The following is a 23,915-nucleotide window of genomic DNA, read 5'->3' on the forward strand; positions in this document are numbered from 1 at the left end:
GCTCAGCATATGTGGGAACTCCTTCAAGACGGTTGGAAAAGCATTCCAGGTGACTACCTCATGAAGCTGGTTGAGAGCATGCCACGAGTGTGGAAAGCTGTCAAGGCAAAGGATGGCTACTTTTTTTGGTTACTACATGATTCCATATGTTATTTCATAGTGTTGATGTCTTCACTATTCTACAATCTAGAAAATAGTAAAAATAAACTCTTGAATGAGTAGGTTTCAACTTTTGACTGGTACTGTGTGTGTGCTTTCAGACGCCTTCACTTTTTCCACATTTGCCTTATTCTAAAGTTTTATTAAATTGTTTTATTTCCTCATCAATCTACACACAATACCCTGAAATGACAAAGCAAAAATGGGTTTTAGAGCAAATTTATTCAAAATATAATACTACCACATTTACATAAGTATTCAGACCCTTTACTCATTACTTTGTTGAAGCACATTTTGGCAGCAATTACAGCCCTGAGTCTTTAATTGCGTATTTGGGGAGTTTCTCCTATTCTTCTCTGCAGGTCCCCTCAAGCTCTGTCAGGATGGATGGGAAGTGTCGCTGCACAGCCATTTTCAGGTCTCCAGAGATTTTCGATCGGGTTTAAGTCCGGTCTCTGGGTGGGCCACTGAGAGACATTCGGAGACTTGTCCCAAAGGCACTCTTGTGTTGTTGGCTTTGTGCGTCGGGTCGTTGTCCTGTTGGAAGGTGAACCTTTGCCCCCAGTCTGAGGTCCTGAGCGCTCTGGAGTAGGTTACTTTGCTCTTTCCCTCAAACCTCAATCCTGACTAGTCTCCCAGTCCCTGCCGCTGAAAAATATCCCCACAGCATGATTCTGCCACCACCATACTTCTCCGTAGGGATAGTATTGGCCTGGTGATGAGCGGTGTCTGGTTTCCTCCAGACGTGACACTTGACATTCAGGCCAAAGAGTTCAATCTGGGTTTCATCAGACCAGAGAATCTTGCTTCTCATGGTCAGAGTCCTTTGGGTGCCTTTTGGCAAAGTCCAAGCGGGCTGCCATGTGCCTTTTTACTGAGGAGTGACATCCATCTGGCCATTCTACTCTAAAGTACTGATTGGTGGAGTGGTGCAGAGTTGGACGGTTCTCCCATCTCCACAGAGGAGCTCTGTCAGAGTGACCATCYGGTTCTTTGTCACCTCCCTGACCAAGGCATTTCTGCCCTGATTGCTCAGTTTGGCAGGGRGGCCAGCTCTAGGAAGAGTCTTGGTGGTTCTAAACATCTTCCATTTAAGAATGATGGAGACCACTGTGTTCTTGGGGACCTTTTTAATACTGCAGAAATGTTTTTGTACCCTTCCCCAGATCTGTGCCTCGACCCAATCCTGTCTTGGAGCTCTACGGACAATTCCTTTGACCTCATGGCTTGGTTTTTGCTCTGACATGCACTGTCAACTGTTTGGACCTTTTTTATATAAACGGGTGTGTGCCTTTCCAAATCAAACTTTATTTGCCACAAGTGTAGACTTTACTGTGAAATGCTTACTTACAAGCCCTTAACCAACAGTGAAGTTCAAGAAGAAAATATTTACCAAGCAGGCTAAAATAAAAAGTAACACAATAAGAATAACAGTAATGAGGCTATATACAGGGGGCACCGGTACCGAGTTGGTGTGCAGGGGTACAGGCTAGTTGAGGTAATCTGTACATGTAGGTGGGGGCGAAGTGACTATGCATAGGTAACAAACAGCGAGTAGCAGCATTGTACAAGGGGGGTCAATGTAAATTGATTTTTATGAATTATTCAGCAGTCTAATGGCTTGGGGGTAGAAGCTGTTAAGGAGGCTTTTGGTCCAAGACTTGGCACTCCGGTACCGCTTGCCGTGCGGTAGCAGAGAACAGTCTAACTTGGGTGACTGGAGTCTCTGACAATTTTATGGGCTTTCCTCTGACACAGCCTATTATATAGGCCCTGGATGGCAGGAACCTTGGCCCCAGTGATGTACTGGGCCGTTTGCACTACCCCCTGTAGTGCCTTACGGTCAGATGCCGAGCAGTTGCCATACCAGGCGGTGATGCAACCGGTCAGGATGCTCTCGATGGTGCAGCTGTAGAACCTTTTGAGGATCTGGGGAACCATGCTAAATATTTCCAGTCTCCTGAGGGGGGGGAAACCATTTTGTCGTGCCCTCTTCACGACTGTCTTGGTATGTTTGGACCATGATAGTTCGTTGGTGATGTGGACACCAAGGAACTTGAAACTCTCAACCTGCTCCACTACAGCCCCATCGGCCCGCCTTTTCCTGTAGTCCACGATCCGCTCCTTTGTCTTGCTCACAATGAGGGAGAGGTTGTTGTCCTGGCACCACACACTGCCAGTTCTCTGACCTCCTCCCTATTGGCCGCCTCATCGTTGTCGGTGATCAGGCCTACCACTGTTGTGTCGTCAGCCAACTTGATTTTGTTGGAGTCGTGTTTGGCCACGCAGTCGTGGGTGAACAGGGAATACAGGAGGGGACTAGGTACACACCCCTGAGGGGCCCCAATGTTAAGGATCAGCGTGGCAGCTGTTGTTGCCTACTCTTACCACCTGGGGGTGGCAGGTGTCCAGTCCAGGATCCAGTTGCAGAGGGATGTGTTTAGTCCCAGAGTCCTTAGCTTAGTGATGAGCTTCGTGGGCACTATGGTGTTGAACGCTGAGCTGTAGTCAATGAATTGCATTCTCGCATAGGTGTTCTTTTTGTCCAGGTGAGAAAGGGTGGTGTGGAGTGCGATTGCGTCATCTGTGAATCTGTTGGGGTGGTATGCGAATTGGAGTGGGTTTAGGGTGTCCGGGAGGATTCTGTTGATGTGAGCCATGACCAGCCTTTCAAAGCACTTCATGGCTACGGACGTAAGTGCCACAGGGTGGCAATCATTTAGGCAGGTTACCTTCGCTTCCTTAGGCACAGGGACTATGGTAGTCTGCTTGAAACATGTAGGTATTACAGACTTGGTCGGGGAGAGGTTGAAAATGTATTGACGCTTTGCTTGTTTGATGGTTCATCTGAGAGCATAGCGGGATTTCTTATAAGCGTCCGGATTAGTCTCCCACTCCTTGAAATCGGCAGCTCTAGCCTTTAGCTCGATGCGGATGTTGCCTGTAATCCATGGCTTCTGGTTGGGATATGTACGTACAGTCACTGTGGGGACAACGTCATCGATGTACTTATTGATGAAGCCGATGACTGAGGTGGTGTATTCCTCAATGCCATTGGATATTCCAGTCTGTGGTACCAGAACAGTCCTGTAGTGTAGCATCCGCGTCATCTTACCACTTCCGTATTGAGCGAGTTACTGGTACTTCCTGCTTTAGTGATTGCTTGTAAGCGGAAATCAGGAGGATAGAATTGTGGTCAGATTTGCCAAATGGAGGGCGGGGGAGAGCTGTGTGTGGAGTAAAGGTGTTCTAAGATTTTCTTTTTTTACCCCTGGTTGCACATGTGACATGCTGGTAAAAATTTTGTAAAACTGATTTAATTTTGCCTACATTAAAGTCCCCGGCCACTAGGAACGCCGCTTCTGGGTGAGCATTTTCTTCTTTGCTTATGGCCTTATAGAGTTGGTTGAGAGCCGTCTTAGTGCCTGCTTTGCTTTGTGGTGGTAAATAGACGGCTACGAATAATACAGATGAGAACTATCTTGGTAGATAGTGTGGTCGACAGCTTATCATAAGGTGCTCTACCTCAGGTGAGCAATACCTTGAGTCTTCTTTAATATTAGACATCGGGCACCAGCTGTTATTGACAAAAAGACACACAACCCCACCCCTCGTCTTACCAGATGTAGCGTCTCTGTTCTGCCGGTGCATGGAAAATCCCGCCAGCTCTATATTGTCAGTTTCTTTGTTCAGCCATGTCTCTGTGAAACATAAGATGTTACAGTTTTTAATGTCCCGTTGGCAGGATAATCTTAATAGTAGGTCATTTTTTATTTTCTAACGATTACACGTTAGCAAGAAGAATGGAAGGCATTGGGAGTTTACTTGCTTGCCTCTGGCTTCTCAGAAGGATCCCCGATCTGCGTCTCATTTTCTGACGACTTTTCTTCATGCAAAAGGCGTGGATCTGGGCCTGTTCCAGTGAAATCAGGACATCCTTCTCGTTGGACTAGTTAAAGGAAAAAGTTTACTCCCCGCGGACTGGAAGAAACACTTTTCTGATATCCATAAGTTATTTTCGGTCATAAGAGACGGTAGCAGCAACATTATGTACAAAATAAGTTAAACAAAACGCCCCAAAAAATAACAAGATTGCACAATTCGTTGGGAGAATGTAAAACGTCAGCCATTTTCTTCGACACCATCTTTTGTCATGTCCACCACAGGTGGACTCCAAGTTGTAGAAACATCTCAAGGATCAACTCAATTTTGAGTCTCATAGCAAAGGGTCTGAATACTTTCTGTTTTTTATTTTAAATAAGTTTGCTAATATTTCTAAAAACCTGTTCACGTTGTCATTATGGGGTATTGTGTGTAAATGAGGATATAATATATGTTTTTTTGGATTCATTTTAAAATAATGCTTTAACCTAACAATGTGGGAAAAGTGAATGGCTCTGTATACTTTCGGAATGTGCTGAAGTTTATCAATCTAGAACAGGATCTATTTTGGATGCAATTTTAATGGAGTTGGAGAGGGAGAAAGACTGCGAGAGTGCTCACACGTGCAATGATATTCGAGTGATGGGCTGTTTTAACTCTGCAGCTGCAATTKAAATAATTCTTATCTTTACAATTGTTAAAAAACAAGGTGATCCCCGAAATCCAGATGGAGATTGGTAAATTAGACACACATTCGGTCTTTATAGTACTGTAGAATCAGCTGTGCTGAAGCAAATGTAGGCCTACCTGTCATAAAAAGGGAAAAGAGACCATGATAGGTCTACATGCATTGTGAACTGCGCTCCAGAGTGAGATGAGCTGTCTCCCCACCCTGAGCGTTGATTCACCATACAGAGGCTGTAGAGAAGCCAGATTTAGACATTGCATATCATTTAACAGTTCCATTTCACGTCATGCTGTTCATATAAATAGATGATTATAATTTACTGGTTTCTCGCAGTTATTTAACCCGGGAAAAAGGTTTTGGGCGGTTAATCTCGGTTAAAGGGTTCCCTRCTTTCAGCCCTAGTGTAGTCTAATCAATATATGAGAGAGATCACATTTATTATTTCTTTGTTGCAGCACTGTGGGAACCTTTATTGTGGCATTTTACGATGCTCTAGTGACATTTTGTTATAGTATTTGTATTGTGGGCAGTTCATGTCTCCATTGTCTGTCCTGGGATAGCKTCCACCTTCGTAGCTGGCCACGGCGTAGTAAGTATGGAGAGAAAGATGGGCTGTAGTAAGGATGGGGAAATGCAGATCCTTATAGGGCTGTTKGTGCTTTGATTCGGCGTAGGGAGTTTGATTCGGCATAGGTGATAGGTTCCCTGTTTCTTGGCGTCTCCTAACAGATGTGGTATACAGTGAAATGTGTTCTCTTCCTCTATAGAATACATCTATTCCCCCCGTTTCTTCTCTGTTCTCCACCGCTCCTCTGTTCTTACATTCTGCTTGTTTGTCTTTACCAGGAATGCTTGAATATGATCCCGTCAAGAGGTTTTCCATACAGCACATCAGGCAACACAAGTAAGTGACTGAAGTTATCCATGTTGAAAATATACAAGTCTTTACTTCAATTTCTTTCATCTTCTGATTCGATTGAACTAAAATGGATGTCACCCTGACCATGCCACAGTCCATACAGAAGGCTGTGCTCTCTTGCCCTTAGCGATGCTGTGAACCCTGTCACTGTTAATATCAGACTGATCTAGAGTTCCACACAGAGTTAGAATGAATGTGTTGTGATTCTCTGGTTCCACTGCTCTTCCAGCATCAGGGACAGACCGACTGAGACATGAGGCAGCAGATGTAGCAACACTGTTCATATTAATGGCTGGGAATGTAATGGGATCTAACACATGGAAATTATGTTTATGATGCGTTTGATAAAGTTCCAGCTATTACTATGAGCCCTACTATGAGCCCTACTATGAGCCCTACTATGAGCCCTACTATGAGCCCTACTATGAGCCCTAAGGTGCCACCAGCAGCCTTGAACCTCAGACAATGACATTTTGCCTTGGAGAGACTTCAGATTACTGATCTGTGTGTGTGTTCTTCAGAAAAGAGGTATTTTAGCATACCTTGTGGTGCAGTCTAGCTGCTTCAAAATGAAATGGTACACTGGAAACGGAGAAACCATATAGTTTTTTTTATTGGTATGCGATAATGTCTTTCATCCCTGTGACTTGTCCATATGATCGTAATATCCATTGTGACATTAAAAGCCTTAATTACTGAACCCCAACACGTCCCATCCTAGGCTTAATATTATTATTAGTTACACCGTCCATTTGAGGCTCGTAGATACTGACGTGGTGCGCCGATGACGTCAGTGGATTAGAGGGAGAGGAAGAATAGAGGGGGAGGGGGGAGAGAAGCTMTTCAAAGCATGCTGAAATCCATTTTCTCCCTTTCTGTGTGTTCGAGGAGAAGGAGACTGCAGTTTGAGAGGACTCTCTGTGTTTTAACCCTCTTAACTAAAACGAGCTCCAACGAATGCGATGAGACTTTGTTTCCATGGTTACTAATGACAGAGGCATCCTTGTGCTACAAAGGGGTTCTTGACCCTCCTGCAATTTGTGGAGAGAATGAGAGAAAAAGAGGGTGAAAGGGAAAGAAATGAACTTGAGGGATAGAGAGCGGGAGAAAAATAACCTCAATCATCCTCCTCGCCAGCCCTTCTACTGAAAGACCCTCCACAGCTGTCTCTGCTGCCTCATTTAAAGTCTTTATAGCAGCACGATGCCGTGAAGGAAAGCAGACGTAAACCAACCCCATTCGTCACACACTGAAATACACACTCCGTTTCCATATCTGGTTGGGTTGCATTAAAATGTAGCTAGGTGACGGCATATGAYTACTGACTTCAGTCATGATACAAACCACTATGTTGGTCAGCCTATTGGCTCGGTATAAGGCTAACCAACTGGCTTACCTAAGTCAGATTTTGTGCCAAGACTAGTTTAGTAACTACTAATACAATAACCCCCTCCCTTCCATTCTCCCTCCAGCTGGGTACGTAAAAAACACCCGCCGACGGAACCACCGGTGCCGATCCCTGCCAGCGCGGAGAGCCGGGACGTGTGGCGCAGCATGACGGTGGTGCCCTACCTGGAAGACCTGCACGGCTACACCGAGGAAGAGGACCAGGAGTTCTATGACCAGGAGGATGACATCATCTACACTCAGGACTTCACCGTGCCAGGTAGGCACAGAGAGAAATACTGTGTGACACACACACACACACACACACACACACTAAAATATGAGTGGGAGTGAAAGAGAGAGAGAGACACACACACGGCTTCAGTGTGCCTGTTAGATTTCTGTGTTCTCGGTCTACTGAACGGAGTCTGGTGGAGAGCACAGGAAAGACGGGGTCAGAGAGAGGGGTTCAGATGGAGGGAGGATAGACTACAGTCAGAGGATAGATGAGACGTTTTTAGTGTGGCTTGAGGAAGGAGTGTTGCAGTCTTGGCAGGATTCAGTTGTCCTAATACTGTATTCCACTTGTAGGTGACCAGTCTAGACTGTTAAGTGTTGTATATCATATAGCTCTGGGAAAACCCTTCTAATGGAAATGTTACATTTTCCCTCAGTTGTTGCACTGTAGACATTTTTGTCGACAGTTGCACTTCTAAATCAATAAATAATCCTCTTTGCTGAGTCAGTTGGTTATAATGGCTTATGAGGATTTAAACATTTAACATTTGAGTAATTTAGCAGAGGCTCTTATCCAGAGCGACTTAGTAGTGAGTGCATACATTTTCGTACTGGTCCCCCGTGGGAATCGAACCCACAACCCTGGCGTTGCAAACGCCATGCTCTACCAACTGAGCCACACGGGACCGTCATCCGTGCAGAATTCTGAACTCCTTAGCTAGACTTTTCTTCTTTCATAAATGTGTTGCTAGGCAACAAGGGAACTGATAACATAATGGCAGTAGTCCTTGTCGCTTTGAAGCTTGATGACCTACAAAAAAAAACATTTTCAATGGCACCACAGAGCGCTTGAATGGCAGTGGGTGAATGCATCTAATAATAGCTTAGTGTGGGAGTATGAATGGTGATTCCAGGCACCACTCTCCCACCCACACACACTCACTCCAGTCAACACTAACTCATAACATTAGCTCAGAGCCACAATCTCTGTCTGTCTGCTAAACACACCTTAAATAAGGTGACATTTCATAGTTGGCACACAGCTTTGGTGTTTTTAATAATGTCACTTAATGTCATTTAGTATCTGTAAATGTATTGAGAAAAAACAACTTTAAAAGGGTACTACTGTGCAGACACGACTCCATTACCACTCTGATTGGTTCTCTTCTTACCATCTGCTCTCACTGGCCCAATCGCCATTGATCTTTTGACCCGACTGGTCAGAAAGATCAATAGATGAAATCTGATGAAGCAGTCAGTCACTCAATGGATTTTCTGGTGGGGTTTTCTTTTGACAATGTTTTGTCTCCCAGTCTTTATCTGCTTTGATATTTTAGTGCTATTGAGGAGGAAGAGTTTTATTCTAAAGGTCTCGTCTCTCTCAAAACATGTTTTTATAAATGAGCTTTCTACATGATGAAAGCAGTAGATTATATGAAGGTGGTGTGTGATTGCCTCTGCAGATGTTCATGATGGTTGTGTCTCCGTCCCTGTGTTTGTGTGTGACTGTGTTCTGTGTTGACCGGCCTATATTCTCTCTCTGTCCTCCAGGGCAGGTACCAGAGGAGGACTTGGATGAGGCTGAGGTGGATCTGAGCCGGGCCCAGGCCAAGCCTGTGTGTGTAAACAGAACGGAGAGCAAGGACAAGCCAGAGCGCAGGTCCTCCTCCTCATCCAATCCCTCCCGCAAAGGAGTCTCCACAGCCAGCAAGATACGSAAGTTCTCCACCTGCAAACAGCAATGACCACACCTCAACAACCCATCTGGTGAGAAGGGTGTGTGTGTAGGTTTGTGTGTCGCAAGGTTATTGTAGGAAATGAAAACTAATCATGAGAACTATTTCGTAAACTGAAATAAAATAATTAACAAACCTGTTTGGAAACACTACTGGACTACTTTAAATCCAACTAAAATAAAAAACATCATGAATTATGTTCAGTTGAAGTTTCCCCTGAACTTCTGGGAAACATCCAATGGGGTTTTCAAGCTATTTATAAAAAATAAAAAATAAAAAATAAAATAAATACATTGTATATATATTCTGAATCTGGCGGGTAAATGCTGCCAGGGGATAGGCCTATTTCAAACATCCCTATCTTGTGCATCACTCACTAGCTATTGCGTGCTAACGGGGAAGTAATCTGCTAGCCAAAGGGCGAGCGTGGAGCGTGAACAATGGCGACAGCAAACCCTAAACCACCAGTGGTCAGTCGACCATATTTCTATTACCAGTCTAGGCGCTAATCCTTTTAAATCAAAGTCCCATTGAGATTGAGTTTCTCATTTAAACTAGGGCTGTCAAAGTTACCACATTAACACGTACGTGACAGGTTTATCAGCGGAAACTTTTATCCTTCAATGCACGGGACCTTTTTTTAAGCGCACATGTTTCCGCACTGACCCTTTTTAAGCGCAGAACGGATCACAGCTTCAGCACAGATGGAACAATGAGCCAGATATTTCACCGGATGTATAAATGTGAAGCATCTAGTTGGCGTTTCCTCTCTCTACCAAATATGGTGATAAAAGGAAGCCCAGTGGGAGAAGGTGGAGCCAGATGGATTGTGGCTGACATTCTGTGAATTTTCTCATCGATTAAACATATCCCAATACAGTTTTCTGTTTCCAAAACTAGAATCTGTTACAACAGAGGACTAAGTTTTGTAGATTTTATCCTTTGCCAAAGTAATAACAAAAATGGCGTTCTTTAGGGTTGCAAGGGCGAATTTTAGTTATTGGCGTTCCCTAACAGAAATATGCAAATGCATGCTAGAACGCACCAATAGGATCTCGCTAGCTCTTGCTTGGGTCTGCCCACTATGATTCATTTTCTCCCATTGGAAATGACTGGCTGTGATCTACACTATATATCCAAAAGTATTGGGACACCCCTTCAAATTATTGGATTCGTCTATCCTCGGTTGCAACACTCACTACCGAGTTTCAAACTGCCTCTGAAAGATACGTCAGCACAAGAACTGTTCGTCGGGAGCTTCATGAAATGGGTTTCCATGGCCGAGCAGCCGCACACAGGCCTTAGATCACCATGCGCAATGACAAGCGTCGGCTGGAGTGTTGTAAAGCTCGCCGCCATTGGACTCTGGAGCAATGGAAACACGTTCTCTGGAGTGATGAATCACGCTTCACCATCTGGCAGTCCGACGGACTAATCTGGCTTTGGAGGATGCCAGGAGAACGCTACCTGCCCCAATGCATAGTGCCAACTGTAAAGTTTGGTGGAGTAGGAATAATGGTCTGGGGCTGTTTTTCATGGTTTGGTCTAGGCCCCGTAGTTCCAGTGAAGGGAAATCTTAATGTTACATCATACAATAACATTCTCGACAATTCTGTACTTCCAACTTTGTGGCAACAGTTTGGGGAAGGCCCTTTCCTGTTTCAGCATGACAATGCCCCTGTGCACAAAGCGAGGTCCATAAAGAAATGGTTTGTCAAGATCGGTGTGGAAGAATTTGACTGGCCTGCAGAGCGCTGGCCTCAACCCCATCAAACACCTTTGGGATCAATTGGAACGCCGACTGCGAGCCAGGCCTAATCACCCAACATCATTGCCCGACCTCACCCTTACTAATGCTCTTGTGGCTCAATGGAAGCAAGTCCCCACAGCAATGTTCCAACATCTCGTGGAAAGTCTTCCCAGAAGAGTCCATCTCCATATTAATGTCCATAATTTTGGAATGAGTTGTTCGGTGAGCAGGTGTCCACTTACTTTTGGTCATGTAGTGTACCTTGGGCTAGTAATAGAAATATTTGGCTTCAGTCAATGCTTGCGTCTTTACAAATCAACTTTTATTGGTCACATACACATGGTTAGCAGATGTTAATGCGAGTGTAGCGAAATGCTTGTGCTTCTAGTTTTGACTATGCAGTAAAGTCTAACAAGTAATTTAACAAATTCACAACAATTATACACATGTAAAGGGTTGAATAAGAATATGCACATATAAATATATGGATGAGCAATGACAGGCAGATGCAGTAGAATACAGTATATACAGTTATAGTCGAAGTTTACATACACCTTAGCCAAATACATTTAAACTCCTGACATTTAATCCTAGTAAAAAGTCCCTGTCTTAGGTCAGTTAGTATCACCACTTTATTTTAAGATTGTGAAATGTCAGAAAAATAGTACTGATTTTTCAGCTTTTATTTCTTTCATCACATTCCCAGAGGGTCAGAAGTTTACATACACTCAATTAGTATTTGGTAGAATTGCCTTTAAATTGTTTAACTTGGGTCAAACATTTCGTGTAGCCTTCCACAAGCTTCCCACAATAAGTTGMGTGAATTTTGGCCCATTCCTCCTGACAGAGCTGATGTAACTTAGTCACTTTTGTAGGCCTCCTTGCTCGCACACGCTTTTTCAGTTCTTCCCACAAATGTTCTATGGGTTTGAGGTCTGGGCTTTGTGACGGACACTCCAATACCTTGACTTTGTTGTCCTTAAGCCATTTTGCCACAACTTTGGAAGTGTGCTTGGGGTCATTGTCCATTTGGAAGACCCAATTGAGACCAAGCTTTAACTTCCTGACTGATGTCTTGATGTTGCTTCAATATATCCACATAATTTTCCATCCTCATGATGTAATCTATTTTGTAAAGTGCACAAGTCCCTCCTGCAGCAAAGCATCACCACAACATGATGCTGCCACCCCCGTGCTTCACGGTTGGGATGGTGTTCTTCGGCTTGCAAGCCTCCCCCTTTTTCCTCCAAACATAACGATGGTCATTATGGCCAAACAGTTCTCTTTTTGTTTCATCAGACCAGAGGACATTTCTCCAAAAAGTATGATCTTTGTCCCCATGTGCAGTTGCAAACCGTAGTCTGGCTTTTTTATGGCGGTTTTGGAGCAGTGGCTTCTTCCTTGCTGAGCGGCCTTTCAGGTTATGTTGATATAGGACTTGTTTTACTGTGGATATAGATACTTTTGTACCTGTTTCCTCCAGAATCTTCACACGGTCCTTTGCTGTTGTTCTGGGATTTATTTGCACTTTTCTCACCAAAGTACGTTCACCTCTAGGAGACAAACGCATCTCCTTCCTGAGCGGTATGACGGCTGCGTGGTCCCATGGTGTTTATACTTGCGTACTATTGTTTGTACAGATGAACGTGGTACCTTCAGGCATTTGGAAATTGCTCCCAAGGATGTACCAGACTTGTGGAGGTCTCCAATTTTTTTTCTGATGTCTTGGCTGATTTCTTTTGATTTTCCCATGATGTCAAGCAAAGAGGCACTGAGTTTTAAGGTAGGCCTTGAAATACAGGTACACCTCCAATTGACTCAAATGATGTCAATTAGCCTATCAGAAGCTTCTAAAGCCATGACATAATTTTCTGGAATTTTCCAAGCTGTTTTAAAGGCACAGTCAACTTAGTGTGTGTAAACTTCTGACCCACTGGAATTGCGATACAGTGAAATAATCTGTCTGTAAACAATTGTTGGAAAAATGACTTGCTTCATGTACAAAGTAGATGTCCTAACCGACTTGCCAAAACTATAGTTTGTTAACAAGAAATTTGTGGAGTGGTTGAAAAACAAGTTTTAATGACTCCAGCCTAAGTGTATGTAAACTTCTGACTTCAACTGTACATGAGATGAGTAATAGGATATGTAAACATGATTAAAAGTGGCGTCATTTAAAGTGACTAGTGATACCTCTATGTGAACCTTATTAAAGTGACTGATACCTTTAAGTCCGTTTATTTAAGTGGGCAGAGATTTGAGTCAGTATGTTGGCAGCAGCCTCTCAATGTTAGTGATGGCTTTTTAACAGTCTGATGGCCTTGAGATAGAAGATGTTTTTCAGTCTCTCGGTCCCCGCTTTGATCCACCTGTACTGACCTCGCCTTCTGGATGATAGCGGGGTGAACAGGCAGTGGCTCGGTTGGTTGTAGTCCTTGATGATCTTTCAGCGCTAAAGACCGTGTGCCTCTTGCCAAAATCATGTCAAAGTTAAGCCCAATATTAGCGGGGCGCTTTCTTTCTGCCGCGGATTCGTGCGCATGTCGCTGGCCGTTTTAAACTACTCACGAGACGCAATTTTTGGGGTTTCATAAAACTACATTGGTTTAGCTAGCCAGTCATGTTACCTACCTAGCTAGCAAACTGAGAACTTGATCACTGACTAGGCTTTGCACTAATTTAGATGGCAAAGGAAGAACTGAAAATGCAATGGGCTACTCAGAGATCCGTATAAAGGTAGGCTGCATATGCAAGAGTGGGGTGTGTGAGCGCGAGTAAGTGGGCGAGTTCATTTTGCATGGCCCGGTGCCCCGGGTGGGTGGAGATTTCACTTAAGGACCAATTGAATGGTCTAAAAAGTGTGAACTCCGCCTACCCAGTGCACCAGTCCATGCAAAACGAACTCACCCAGTTAAAGGGTGTGGGTGGGAGAATGTGTAGGACTGTATTGTATGTGTAAAGTTATCTGAACAGTACATATGATTACAGTATTTTCCTAACATTGGTTGGACAAGTTTTAAAAGCTATTTTTATCCGTAGAGCCAATTAAATGTTTTCCCCCCTAGTCACTCATTTAGAATGCTTTAAGTGTGTGTGTGTGCATTAAATTTCAAGAACATTCATAAGAGGGAGTAGGCCTACTCAACATTGGGCGCATCAATGGCTTTCTGTTCGTAACCTTTGTGTTTATGGTGAACTAATGCCATTACCTCAATTTTAATCGTTTGACAGACCTAATTTAAAAAACCCATCACCGTATGTATTACTGCCCACCAGTGGCAAGAAGTGACATCCCAAAAAACAACTATTCATCACATAAATGGCTGCTAGCCTCCCATGTATATGCTACTTTCTGTCCGTAACACTAAAAATAATAGAAACAAATGAAATGAGAATATTTTTCTAAAAGTAAATAAACTAGTAAATCAGGTCTGAAAGCTAACAAACTAAACAGTTTTTAATTTTTTTCAACTATAATAACCGTGTGTGTGTACAGTCGTAGCCAAAAGTTTTGATAATGACACAAATATTAATTTTCACAGTCTGCTGCCTCAGTTTGTATGATGGCAATTTGCATATACTCCAGAATGTTATGAAGACTGATCAGATGAATTGCAATTAATTGCAAAGTCCCTCTTTGCCATGCAAATGAACTGAATCCCCAAAAAACATTTCCACTGCATTTCAGCTCTGCCACAAAAGGACCAGCTGACATCATGTCAGTGATTCTCTCGTTAACACAGGTGTGAGTGTTGACGAGGACAAGGCTGGAGATCACTCTGTCATGCTGATTGAGTTCGAATAACAGACTGGAAGCTTGAAAAGGAAGGTGGTGCTTGGAATCATTGTTCTTCCTCTGTCAACCATGATTACCTGCAAGGAAACACATGCCGTCATCATTGCTTTGCACAAAAAGGGCTTCACAGGAAAGGATTTTGCTGCCAGTAAGATTGCACCTAAATCAACCATTTATCGGATCATCAAGAACTTCAAGGAGAGCGGTTCAATTGTTGTGAAGCAAGCGCCAGGACCGTCTCCTAAAGTTGATTCAGCTGTGGGATCGGGGCACCACCAGTACAGAGCTTGCTCAGGAATGGCAGCAGGCAGGTGTGAGTGCATCTGCACGCACAGTGAGGCGAAGACTTTTGGAGAATGGCCTGGTGTCAAGAAGGGCAGCAAAAAGACACTTCTCTCCAGGAAAAACATCAGGGACAGACTGATATTCTGCWAAAGGTACAGGGATTGGACTGCTGAGGATTGGGGTAAAGTCATTTTCTATGAATCCCCTTTCCGATTGTTTGGGGCATCTGTAAAAAAGTTTGTCCGGAGAAGACAAGGTGAGCGCTACCATCAGTCCTGTGTCATGCCAACAGTAAACCATCCCGAGACCATTCATGTGTGGGGTTGCTTCTCAGCCAAGGGAGTGGGCTTCTCATAAAGAATGGTACCAACACATCCTCCGAGAGCAACTTCTCCCAACCATCCAGGAACAGTTTGGTGATGAACAATGTCTTTTCCAGCATGATGGAGCACCTTGCCATAAGGCAAAAGTGATAACTACGTGGCTCAGGGAACAAAACATCGATATTTTGGGTCCATGGCCAGGAAACTCCCCAGACCTTAATCCCATTGAGAACTTGTGGTTAATCCTCAAGAGGCGGGTGGACAAACAAAAACCTACAAATTCTGACAAACTCCAAGCATTGATTATGCAAGAATGGGCTGCCATCAGTCAGGATGTGGCCCAGAAGTTAATTGACGCCATGCCAGGGGCGGATTTGCCAGAGGTCTTGAAAAAGAATGGTCAACCACTGAAAATATTCACCTCTTTGCAATCAACTTCATGTAATTGTCAATCAAAGCTTTGACACTTATAAAATGCTTGTAATTATACTTCCGTATTCCATAGTAACATCTGACAAATCTCTAAAGACACTGAAGCAGCAAAACTTTGTGACACCAAATATTAATTTCCATTCTCAACACTTTTTGGCCAACGACTTTAACACCTGTGTAGGTGTGAATTTTAAGCACTTCTTGCGCAAAAATAATTACTCTACCGGTCACCTGTAATGGGAAGGCAGGGAGGAGTGGAGAGAAGGGAAGGGAGGAGAGAAACTGATTCCAAGGCTTATCTGAGTCATCTCTACCCACATCACTGCTCCCCAGGCATCCTCCCCTAAGAGACTGAGATTCACACACTCACACACATGCAACGCACAACTGCATTACAACACCACCCCACCACACTGCAGAGCTACTTGGTCGGATATGCAGCAGTCTCTGTATTAATGTGTTATAGGGATGACTCACCACTGGTCTCGATGGAGTGGGCTTGCAGCAGGATATTGTCTCTTTCTCCATCTCCGCGCCTCCCCTGCTCGCCCGTGCTCGCTCTGCCCCTCCCCTGCTCGCTCCTGCCTGCGCTCGCTCTGCCCTCCCCCTCTCTTCTCTGCCCCTCTCTCGTCGCTGCCTCTCTCTGTCGCTGCCCCTCCCTCTCACTGCCTCCTCCTCCTCTCCTCGCTGCTCTCTCTCTCGCTGCCCCTCCCTCTCACTGCCCTCTCCTCCTCTCTCACTGCCCCCCTCTCTCGCTGCCTCTCTCTCTCGCTGCCTCTCCTCCTCTCTCACTGACCCCCTCTCTCGCTGCCTCTCCCCCTTTGGGCTGTATTTTCTCTCTGACCCCCCTTTTATTCAGCTGCTTTCTGTGTTTTGCTGGAGGCAGAGGGACACACTGTGCGTGCCTGTGCACATGTGACAAATAAGCCTTTGATGCTCAAATAAGGCAAAGGGTGCAAGCCCTTTAAATAGACTTCAAGTCTGTACGTCATAAATAATCCTATTTGTCATGCAATAGTTGTACAATGAAATGAACTAGAATAAAGCTTGCCTCTCTCTCCTCCTAGGTTTATCTTTTCCCATCCTTGGCAAGGGTGAGAGAACTGCTGATGTTGTTCCTCCTGAACCATTTGGCGAAGAACTCTTCAAGGATGTCATGCGGAGAGATGGACAGAGAGCAGCAGAGAAACAGACTGTACCCTCGGGTCTTTGTGTGAAGTGGCTCTTTGTGTTTCCGTTCCCCCTCTGTTCTTTTGCTCCCTCCGTCCTCCCCTCTCAGGCTGTCCCAGAGGAGGCATGGCTGGCCGAGCAAGTCCCACCTTCGTGAACTCTGACCCCGTTGGTTTTATTTCTCAGACAACCTTTTATTTGACAGAACCTAAAGATACACATTGTAAAAGGAATTAGGTTGATAAAGAATAGCTATTCATTTTAACTATGAGGATAGTGATACTGATATAAAAACTGCATGCTGGCTTGAACTTTGAGAAAGGGAAATTGCTCAGTTAAGGACAGACAAACGGACTGAAACCGTGACTTCCACCACTGGTGTGTGGGGAGGGGCTTTATTGTGTTCATTAGGTTTTGTTTATTTTTTCCAATAAATCTTTTTTAATTATTATTTATATAAAACACGTCCCATCCAAACCCTGTTTGTCTGGCTCCCATTTTATATTCTGAACATACACTGAGTGTACAAAACAATAAGAACAGCTGCTCTTTCTTTTACACAGACTGTCAAAGTGAAGGCTATGATCCCTTTATAAATCTCACTTGTTAAATCCACTTCAATCAGTGTAGGGGAGGGGATGGGTTAAATAATGATTTTTAAGCCTTGAGACATGGATTGTGTATGTGTGCCATTCAGAGGGTGAATGGGCAAGACAAAATATTTCGGTGCCTTTGAACGGGGTGTGGTAGTAGGTGCCAGGCACTCTGGGTTGAGTGTGTCGAGAACTGCAACGCTCCTGAGTTTTTCCACACTCAGCAGTTTCCCGTGTGTATCAAGAATGGTCCACCTCCCAAAGGACATCTAGCCAACTTGGCACAACTGCAGTGGTGGAAAAAGTACCCAATTGTCGTACTTAAGTAAAAGTAAAGATACTTTAATAGAAAATGACTCAAGTGGAAGTCACCCAGTAAAAGACTACTTGAGTAAAAGTCAAAGTATTTGGTTTAAAATATACCTAAGTATCAAAAGTAAGAGTAAAACTAATTTCAAATTCTGTATATTAAGTAAACCAGACGGCACAATTTTCTTGTTTTCTAAATGTATGGACAGCCAGGGGTATACACCAACACTCAGACATTATTTACTAACGAAGCATGTGTGTTTAGTGAGTCTGCCAGATCAGAGGCAGCAGGGTGACCAGGGATGTTCTCTTAATAAGTGTGTGAATTGGACCCTTTTCCTTTCCTGTCCTTACATTTAAAATGTAATGAGGGCTTTTAGGTGTCAGGGAAACTGGTGAGAAAAGTACATTATCTTTAAGGAATATAGTGAAGTAAAAGTAGTCAAATATATGAATAATAAAGTACAGATACCCAAAACAACTACTTAAGTAAAAATACTTTAAAGTACTATTGAAGTGCTGTCTGTGGAAAGCATTGGAGTCAATATGGGCCAGCATCCCTGTAGAATGCTTTCCACACCTTGTACAGTCCATGCCCTGATGAATTTAGGCTATTCTTGGGGCAAAGGGGGGTGCAACTCAATGTTTTGTACACAGTGTATGGTCATTAAACTGCAGGTGTTTAACGACCATGCGCTTTTACAGTTTATTTCACACCTACACTGACGTTGGAGTGAACACTTGCCCCAGAGGGGGATGGGGGATTGAGGGGGATTCTTGACTATGAAACTGAAATGAGGGGCTCTGAAAACGTGAAATGGGTTTCATCAGACCTCAGGAAAACCGGGATAATATGGCGTCAGGCATCTGTATGATTGAAGATGCACTGGTAGCCTTTTTTCGTTTTTGTGCTGATCACGTCCCTGGAAATTCCTCACCCTATCACTCACTTCTCTCCCTCTTTCACCTTCTCTGTCCCCTTCCATCTTTTAATTTCTCTCACTTGCTCTCCGGTCTGACTCACTCACCTACTCTCTCTGCTGTCCTGCCCTCTCTCTTTCTCCCTCTTTCCCCCGCTCTGTATCCCCTCCTTCCCCTTCCTGTCTCTATGCTCTGACTCATCTGCTCCCCTCCCTCCCTGTGCTCTGACTCACCTGCTCTGTGATCTATTCTCAGTGTTGGGCTGATGGAGCGGTGGGGTTGCGTAAAATGGAGACAGACAAATGCTGCCCACGTCAGCCAGGCACTGAGAGAATCTATGCAGCCCAGACCAGGCAAAACTGGATGAGAAACCTCACATGTACCTTTGATTAATGAAGAATTCCAGCTTTTCTGACCTTATTCTTATTAAATAAATACCATGTTAAGAAATATTTTTTATTTCATAACAATAATACATGGTATTGGTATTAAAAAAAAGGGGGAAAAAAGATCTGTACACTTTCAAAATCCCAGATGTTTTGTAATGCCAGATGTTTTGTAATGCCTTGATACCTACTGTAGATTGGACACAAAGTCAAGGACCCAAAGTCTCTTTTCTTAGCCGTTGCAATTAGCCCACCCCCTATTTCTCCACGGTTCTGTTGATGATGCTGTATCTCTGACTGTTGTGTGATGTGGATGTCTGCATTGCATCCTCTGTTGTTCACTAGTCATCTCTGCCGTCATGGTTATTTTATTTTATTGTTCAGGAAGTGAAGTGAACACATCTCGTTTCTTCTTTCTTTGTCTCTTTTATTTAATTGGGGGGGGGAAGGGGAAGGGAAAATCCTAAATGAATATATACATTGGTTGGTCCCTCAATCTACAGTAGGTATCAAGGCATTACAAAACATCTGGGATTTTGAAAGTGTACAGATCTTTTTCTCTACACAAAATGACCAGAAACATAGACAGGGACCCTTTATTCCAGGAACAACACAACTCGCCCCCTGGTTCCAGTACCACTACCAATGGATGTACACTGTTTTTGAGAATGATAAAGTGAACAATGTGATATGTACAAGTACCCAGTGTTTCAAGGTTTAACTCAGGTTTTCAGAAGGTACAACATTGCTTAAGCATGCAAAAGTCATTAGCGGTCGTCTAAAGTACTCCCTTCCATGCGTGCGGGTTAGGGTCAATTAAAAATATCCCTTCCACGCGGGGTTAGCAAAGCCCCTGGTTAGGCCATTAAATAGCTCCTTCAGTCGGGGTGGGTCATTAAATCAGCCCTTCCCAGTGGGGTTAGGGGTCATTCAAATAGCCCTCTCCAGTGGGGTTAGGGTATTAAATAGCCCTCCAGGGGTTAGGGGTCTTAAATAGCCACTTCCCAGTGGGTTAAGGGGTTCATTAAAATAACCTTTCCAGTGGGGTTAAGGGTAATTAAATAGCCCTTCCCAGTGGGAGTTAGGGGGTCATTAAATAACCCTTCCATGGGGTTAGGGGTCATTAAATAACCCTTCCAGTGGGGTTAGGGGTCATTAAATAGCCCTTCCAGTGGGGTTAGGGGTCATTAAATAATCCTCTTCCAGTGGGGTTAGGGGTCATTAAATAGCCCTTCCAGTGGGGTTAGGGGTCATTAAATATCCCTTCCAGTGGGGTTAGGGGTCATTAAAATAGCCCTTCCAGTGGGGTTAGGGGTCATTAAATAGCCCTTCCAGTGGGGTTAGGGGTCATTAAATAACCCTTCCAGTGGGGTTAGGGGTCATTAAATATCCCTTCTCAGTGGGGTTAGGGTTCATTAAATAACCCTTCCAGTGGGGTTAGGGGTCATAAATAACCCTTCCAGTGGGGTTAGGGGTCATTAAATAACCCTTTCAGTGGGGTTAGGGGTCATTAAATATCCCTTCCAGTGGGGTTAGGGGTCATTAAATAACCCTTCCAGTGGGGTTAGGGGTCATTAAATAACCCTTTCAGTGGGGTTAGGGGTCATTAAAATCCCTTCCAGTGGGGTTAGGGGTCATTAAATATCCCTTCAGTGGGGTAGGGTCATTAAATAACCTTCCATGGGGTTAGGGGTCATTAAATATCCTTCCAGTGGGGTTAGGGGTCATTAAAATACCCTTCCAGTGGGGTTAGGGGTCATTAAATAGCCCTTCCAGTGGGTTAGGGTCATTAAATACCCTTCCAGTGGGGTTAGGGGTCATCTACATAGCCCTTCCAGTGGGGTTGAGGGTTCATTAAATAACCCTTCCAGTGGGGTTAGGGGTCATTAAATATCCCTTTCAGTGGGGTTAGGGGTCATTAAATAACCCTTCAGTGGGGTTAGGAGTCATTAAATATCCCTTCCAGTGGGTTTAGGGGTCATTAAATAACCCTTCAGTGGGGTTAGGGGTCATTAAATATCCCTTCCAGTGGGGTTAGGGGTCATTAAATAACCCTTCCAGTGGGGTTGGGGTCATTAAATAACCCTTCGTGGGGTTAGGGGTCATTAAATAACCCTTCCAGTGGGTTAGGGGTTTAAATCCCTTCCAGTGGGGTTAGGGGTCTTAATAACCCTTCCAGTGGGTTAGGGGTCATTAAATATCCCTTGGCAGTGGGTTACCGGGGTCATTAAATACCCTTCCAGTGGGGTTAGGGGTCATTAAATAATGGCCCTTCCAGTGGGGTTAGGGGTCATTAAATATCCCTTCAGTGGGTTGGGGGTCATTAAATATCATTCCAGTGGGGTTGGGTCATTAAATACCCTCCCAGTGGGGTTAGGGGTCATTAAATAACCCTTCCAGTGGGGTTAGGGGTCATTAAATATCCTTCCAGTGGGTTAGGGTCATTAAATAACCCTTCCAGTGGGTTAGGGGTCATTAAATAACCCTTCCAGTGGGGTTAGGGGTCATAAAATAGCTTCCAGTGGGGTTAGGGGTCATTAAATTCCCTCTCCAGTGGGGTTAGGGGTCATTAAATATCCCTTCCAGTGGGGTTAGGGGTCATTAAATAAGCCCTTCAGTGGGGTTAGGGGTCATTAATCCCCTTCCAGTGGGGTTAGGGGTCATTAAATACCCTTTCAGTGGGGTTAGGGGTCATTAATATACCCTTCCAGTGGGGTTAGGGGTCATAAATAATCCCTTTCAGTGGGGTTGGGGTCATTAAATAACCCTTCCAGTGGGGTTAGGGGTCATTAAATACCCTTTCAGTGGGGTTAGGGGTCATTAATAACCCTTCAGTGGGGTTAGGGGTCATTAAATATCCTTCAGTGGGGTTTAGGGGTCATTAAAATACCCTTCCAGTGGGGTTAGGGGTCATTAAATATCCCCTTCCAGTGGGGTTAGGGGTCATTAAATAGCCCTTCCAGGTTAGGGTCATTAAATATCCCTTCCAGTGGGGTTAGGGGTCATTAAATACCTTTCCAGTGGGGTTAGGGGTCATTAAATAGCCCTTCCAGTGGGTTAGGGTCATTAAATAGCCCTTCCAGTGGGGTTAGGGGTCATTAAATAACCCTTCCAGTGGGGTTAGGGGTCATCCTAATTAATCCTTCCAGTGGGTTAGGGTCATTAAATAACCCTTCCAGTGGGGTTAGGGGTCATTAATATCCCTTCCAGTGGGGTTAGGGGTCATTAAATACCCTTCCAGTGGGGTTAGGGGTCATTAATAGCCCTTCCAGTGGGGTAGGGGTTATTAACAATAGCCTTCCAGTGGGGTTAGGGGTCATTAAATAGCCCTATGCTCAGTAAATAGCCCTTCCAGTGGGGTTAGGGTTCATTAAATAACCCTTTCAGTGGGGTTAGGGGTCATTAAATACCCTTCCAGTGGGGTTAGGGGTCATTAAATTACGCCCTCCAGTGGGGTTAGGGGTCATTTAAATAGCCCTATCCAGTGGGGTTAGGTCATTAAATAACCTTCCAGTGGGGTATGGGGTCATTAAATAGCCCTCCAGTGGGGTTAGGGGTCATTAAAATTAGCCCCTTCCAGTGGGGTTAGGGGTCATTAATAACCTTCCAGTGGGGTTAGGGGTCATTAAATACCTTCCAGGGGGTTAGGGGTCATTAAATATCCTTCCAGTGGGGTTAGGGGTCATTAAATATCCCTTCCAGTGGGTTAGGGTCATTAATATCCCTTCCAGTGGGGTTAGGGTCATTAAATATCTCCTTCCAGTGGGGTTAGGGGTCATTAAATATCCTCTTCCAGTGGGGTTAGGGGTCATTAATATAGCCCTTCCAGTGGGGTTAGGGTTCATTAAATAGCCCTTCCAGTGGGTTAGGGTCATTAAATAACCCTTCAGTGGGTTAGGGGTCATTAATAACCCTTCCAGTGGGGTTAGGGGTCATTAAATACCCTTCCAGTGGGGTTAGGGGTCATTAAATACCTTCCAGTGGGTTAGGGGTCATTAAATAGCCCTTCCAGTGGGGTTAGGGGTCATTAAATCCCTTCCAGTGGGTTAGGGTCATTAAATAGCCTTCCAGTGGGGTTAGGGGTCATTAAATAACCCTTCCAGTGGGGTTAGGGTCATTAAATACCCTTCCAGTGGGGTTAGGCGTCATTAAATAACCCTTCCAGTGGGTGTAGGGGTCATTAAATAGCCCTTCCATGGGGTTAGGGTCATTAATAACCTTCCAGTGGGGTTAGGGGTCATTAAATAGGCCCTCCAGTGGGGTTAGGGGTCATTAAATAGCCCTTCCAGTGGGGTTAGGGGTCATTAAATAGCCCTTCCAGTGGGTTAGGGGTCATTAAATAGCCCTTCCAGTGGGGTTAGGGGTCATTAAATACCCTTCAGTGGGTTAGGGGTCATTAAATACACCTTCCGTGGGTTAGGGGTCTTAATACTTCCAGTGGGTATAGGGTCATTAAAAACCCGCCTTATCCAGTGGGGTTAGGGGTCATTAAATAACCCTTCCAGTGGGGTTAGGGGTCATTAATAGCATCCTTCCAGTGGGGTTAGGGGTCATTAAATAGGCCTTCCAGTGGGTTAGGGGTCATTAAATAACCCTTCCAGTGGGGTTAGGGTCATTAAATATCCCTTCCAGTGGGGTAGGGGTCATTAAATATCCCTTCAGTGGGTAGGGCTCATTAAATTCCCTTCCAGTGGGGTAGGGTCATTAAATATCCCTTCCAGTGGGTTAGGGGTCATTAAATATCCCTTCCAGTGGGGTTAGGGGTCATTAAATAACCCTTTCCAGTGGGTTAGGGTCATTAAATAACCCTTCCAGTGGGTTAGGGTTATTGGTGCTGAGAAGTCACTCACTCAGCGTTGCAGGGTCAAACCAATGTACTGGAAGCATTTACATTTAGCGTTTTGATCAGATCCTAATTGCAACTCCGATTTCATAGTCCTATG

General features: G+C 44.4%; 1 protein-coding gene and 1 non-coding gene across 3 annotated transcripts in view; one reads left to right on the forward strand and one right to left on the reverse strand.

The window, feature by feature from the left end:
• The window catches only part of LOC111956885 (serine/threonine-protein kinase STK11), a 32,110-nt gene extending 15,044 nt beyond the window's left edge, over positions 1 to 17,066 (forward strand). For both annotated transcript variants that reach the window (XM_070436556.1, XM_023977582.2), the window contains 4 exons: positions 5,576 to 5,633; positions 7,121 to 7,314; positions 8,823 to 9,038; positions 16,661 to 17,066. In XM_070436556.1, coding sequence (XP_070292657.1) covers positions 5,576 to 5,633; positions 7,121 to 7,314; positions 8,823 to 9,016 — 446 coding nt within the window. In that variant the 3' untranslated portion in view covers positions 9,017 to 9,038; positions 16,661 to 17,066. The remainder of the gene's footprint in view (positions 1 to 5,575; positions 5,634 to 7,120; positions 7,315 to 8,822; positions 9,039 to 16,660) is intronic.
• Positions 7,884 to 7,959, reverse strand: trnaa-ugc (transfer RNA alanine (anticodon UGC)). The gene has a single exon. It is a non-coding gene; the product is annotated as a tRNA-Ala (tRNA).
• Positions 17,067 to 23,915: the final 6,849 nt, after the last annotated feature.

This window comes from Salvelinus sp. IW2-2015, linkage group LG32, assembly GCF_002910315.2.
Source record: "Salvelinus sp. IW2-2015 linkage group LG32, ASM291031v2, whole genome shotgun sequence".
In the NCBI taxonomy this organism is placed as follows: Eukaryota; Metazoa; Chordata; class Actinopteri; order Salmoniformes; family Salmonidae; genus Salvelinus; species Salvelinus sp. IW2-2015.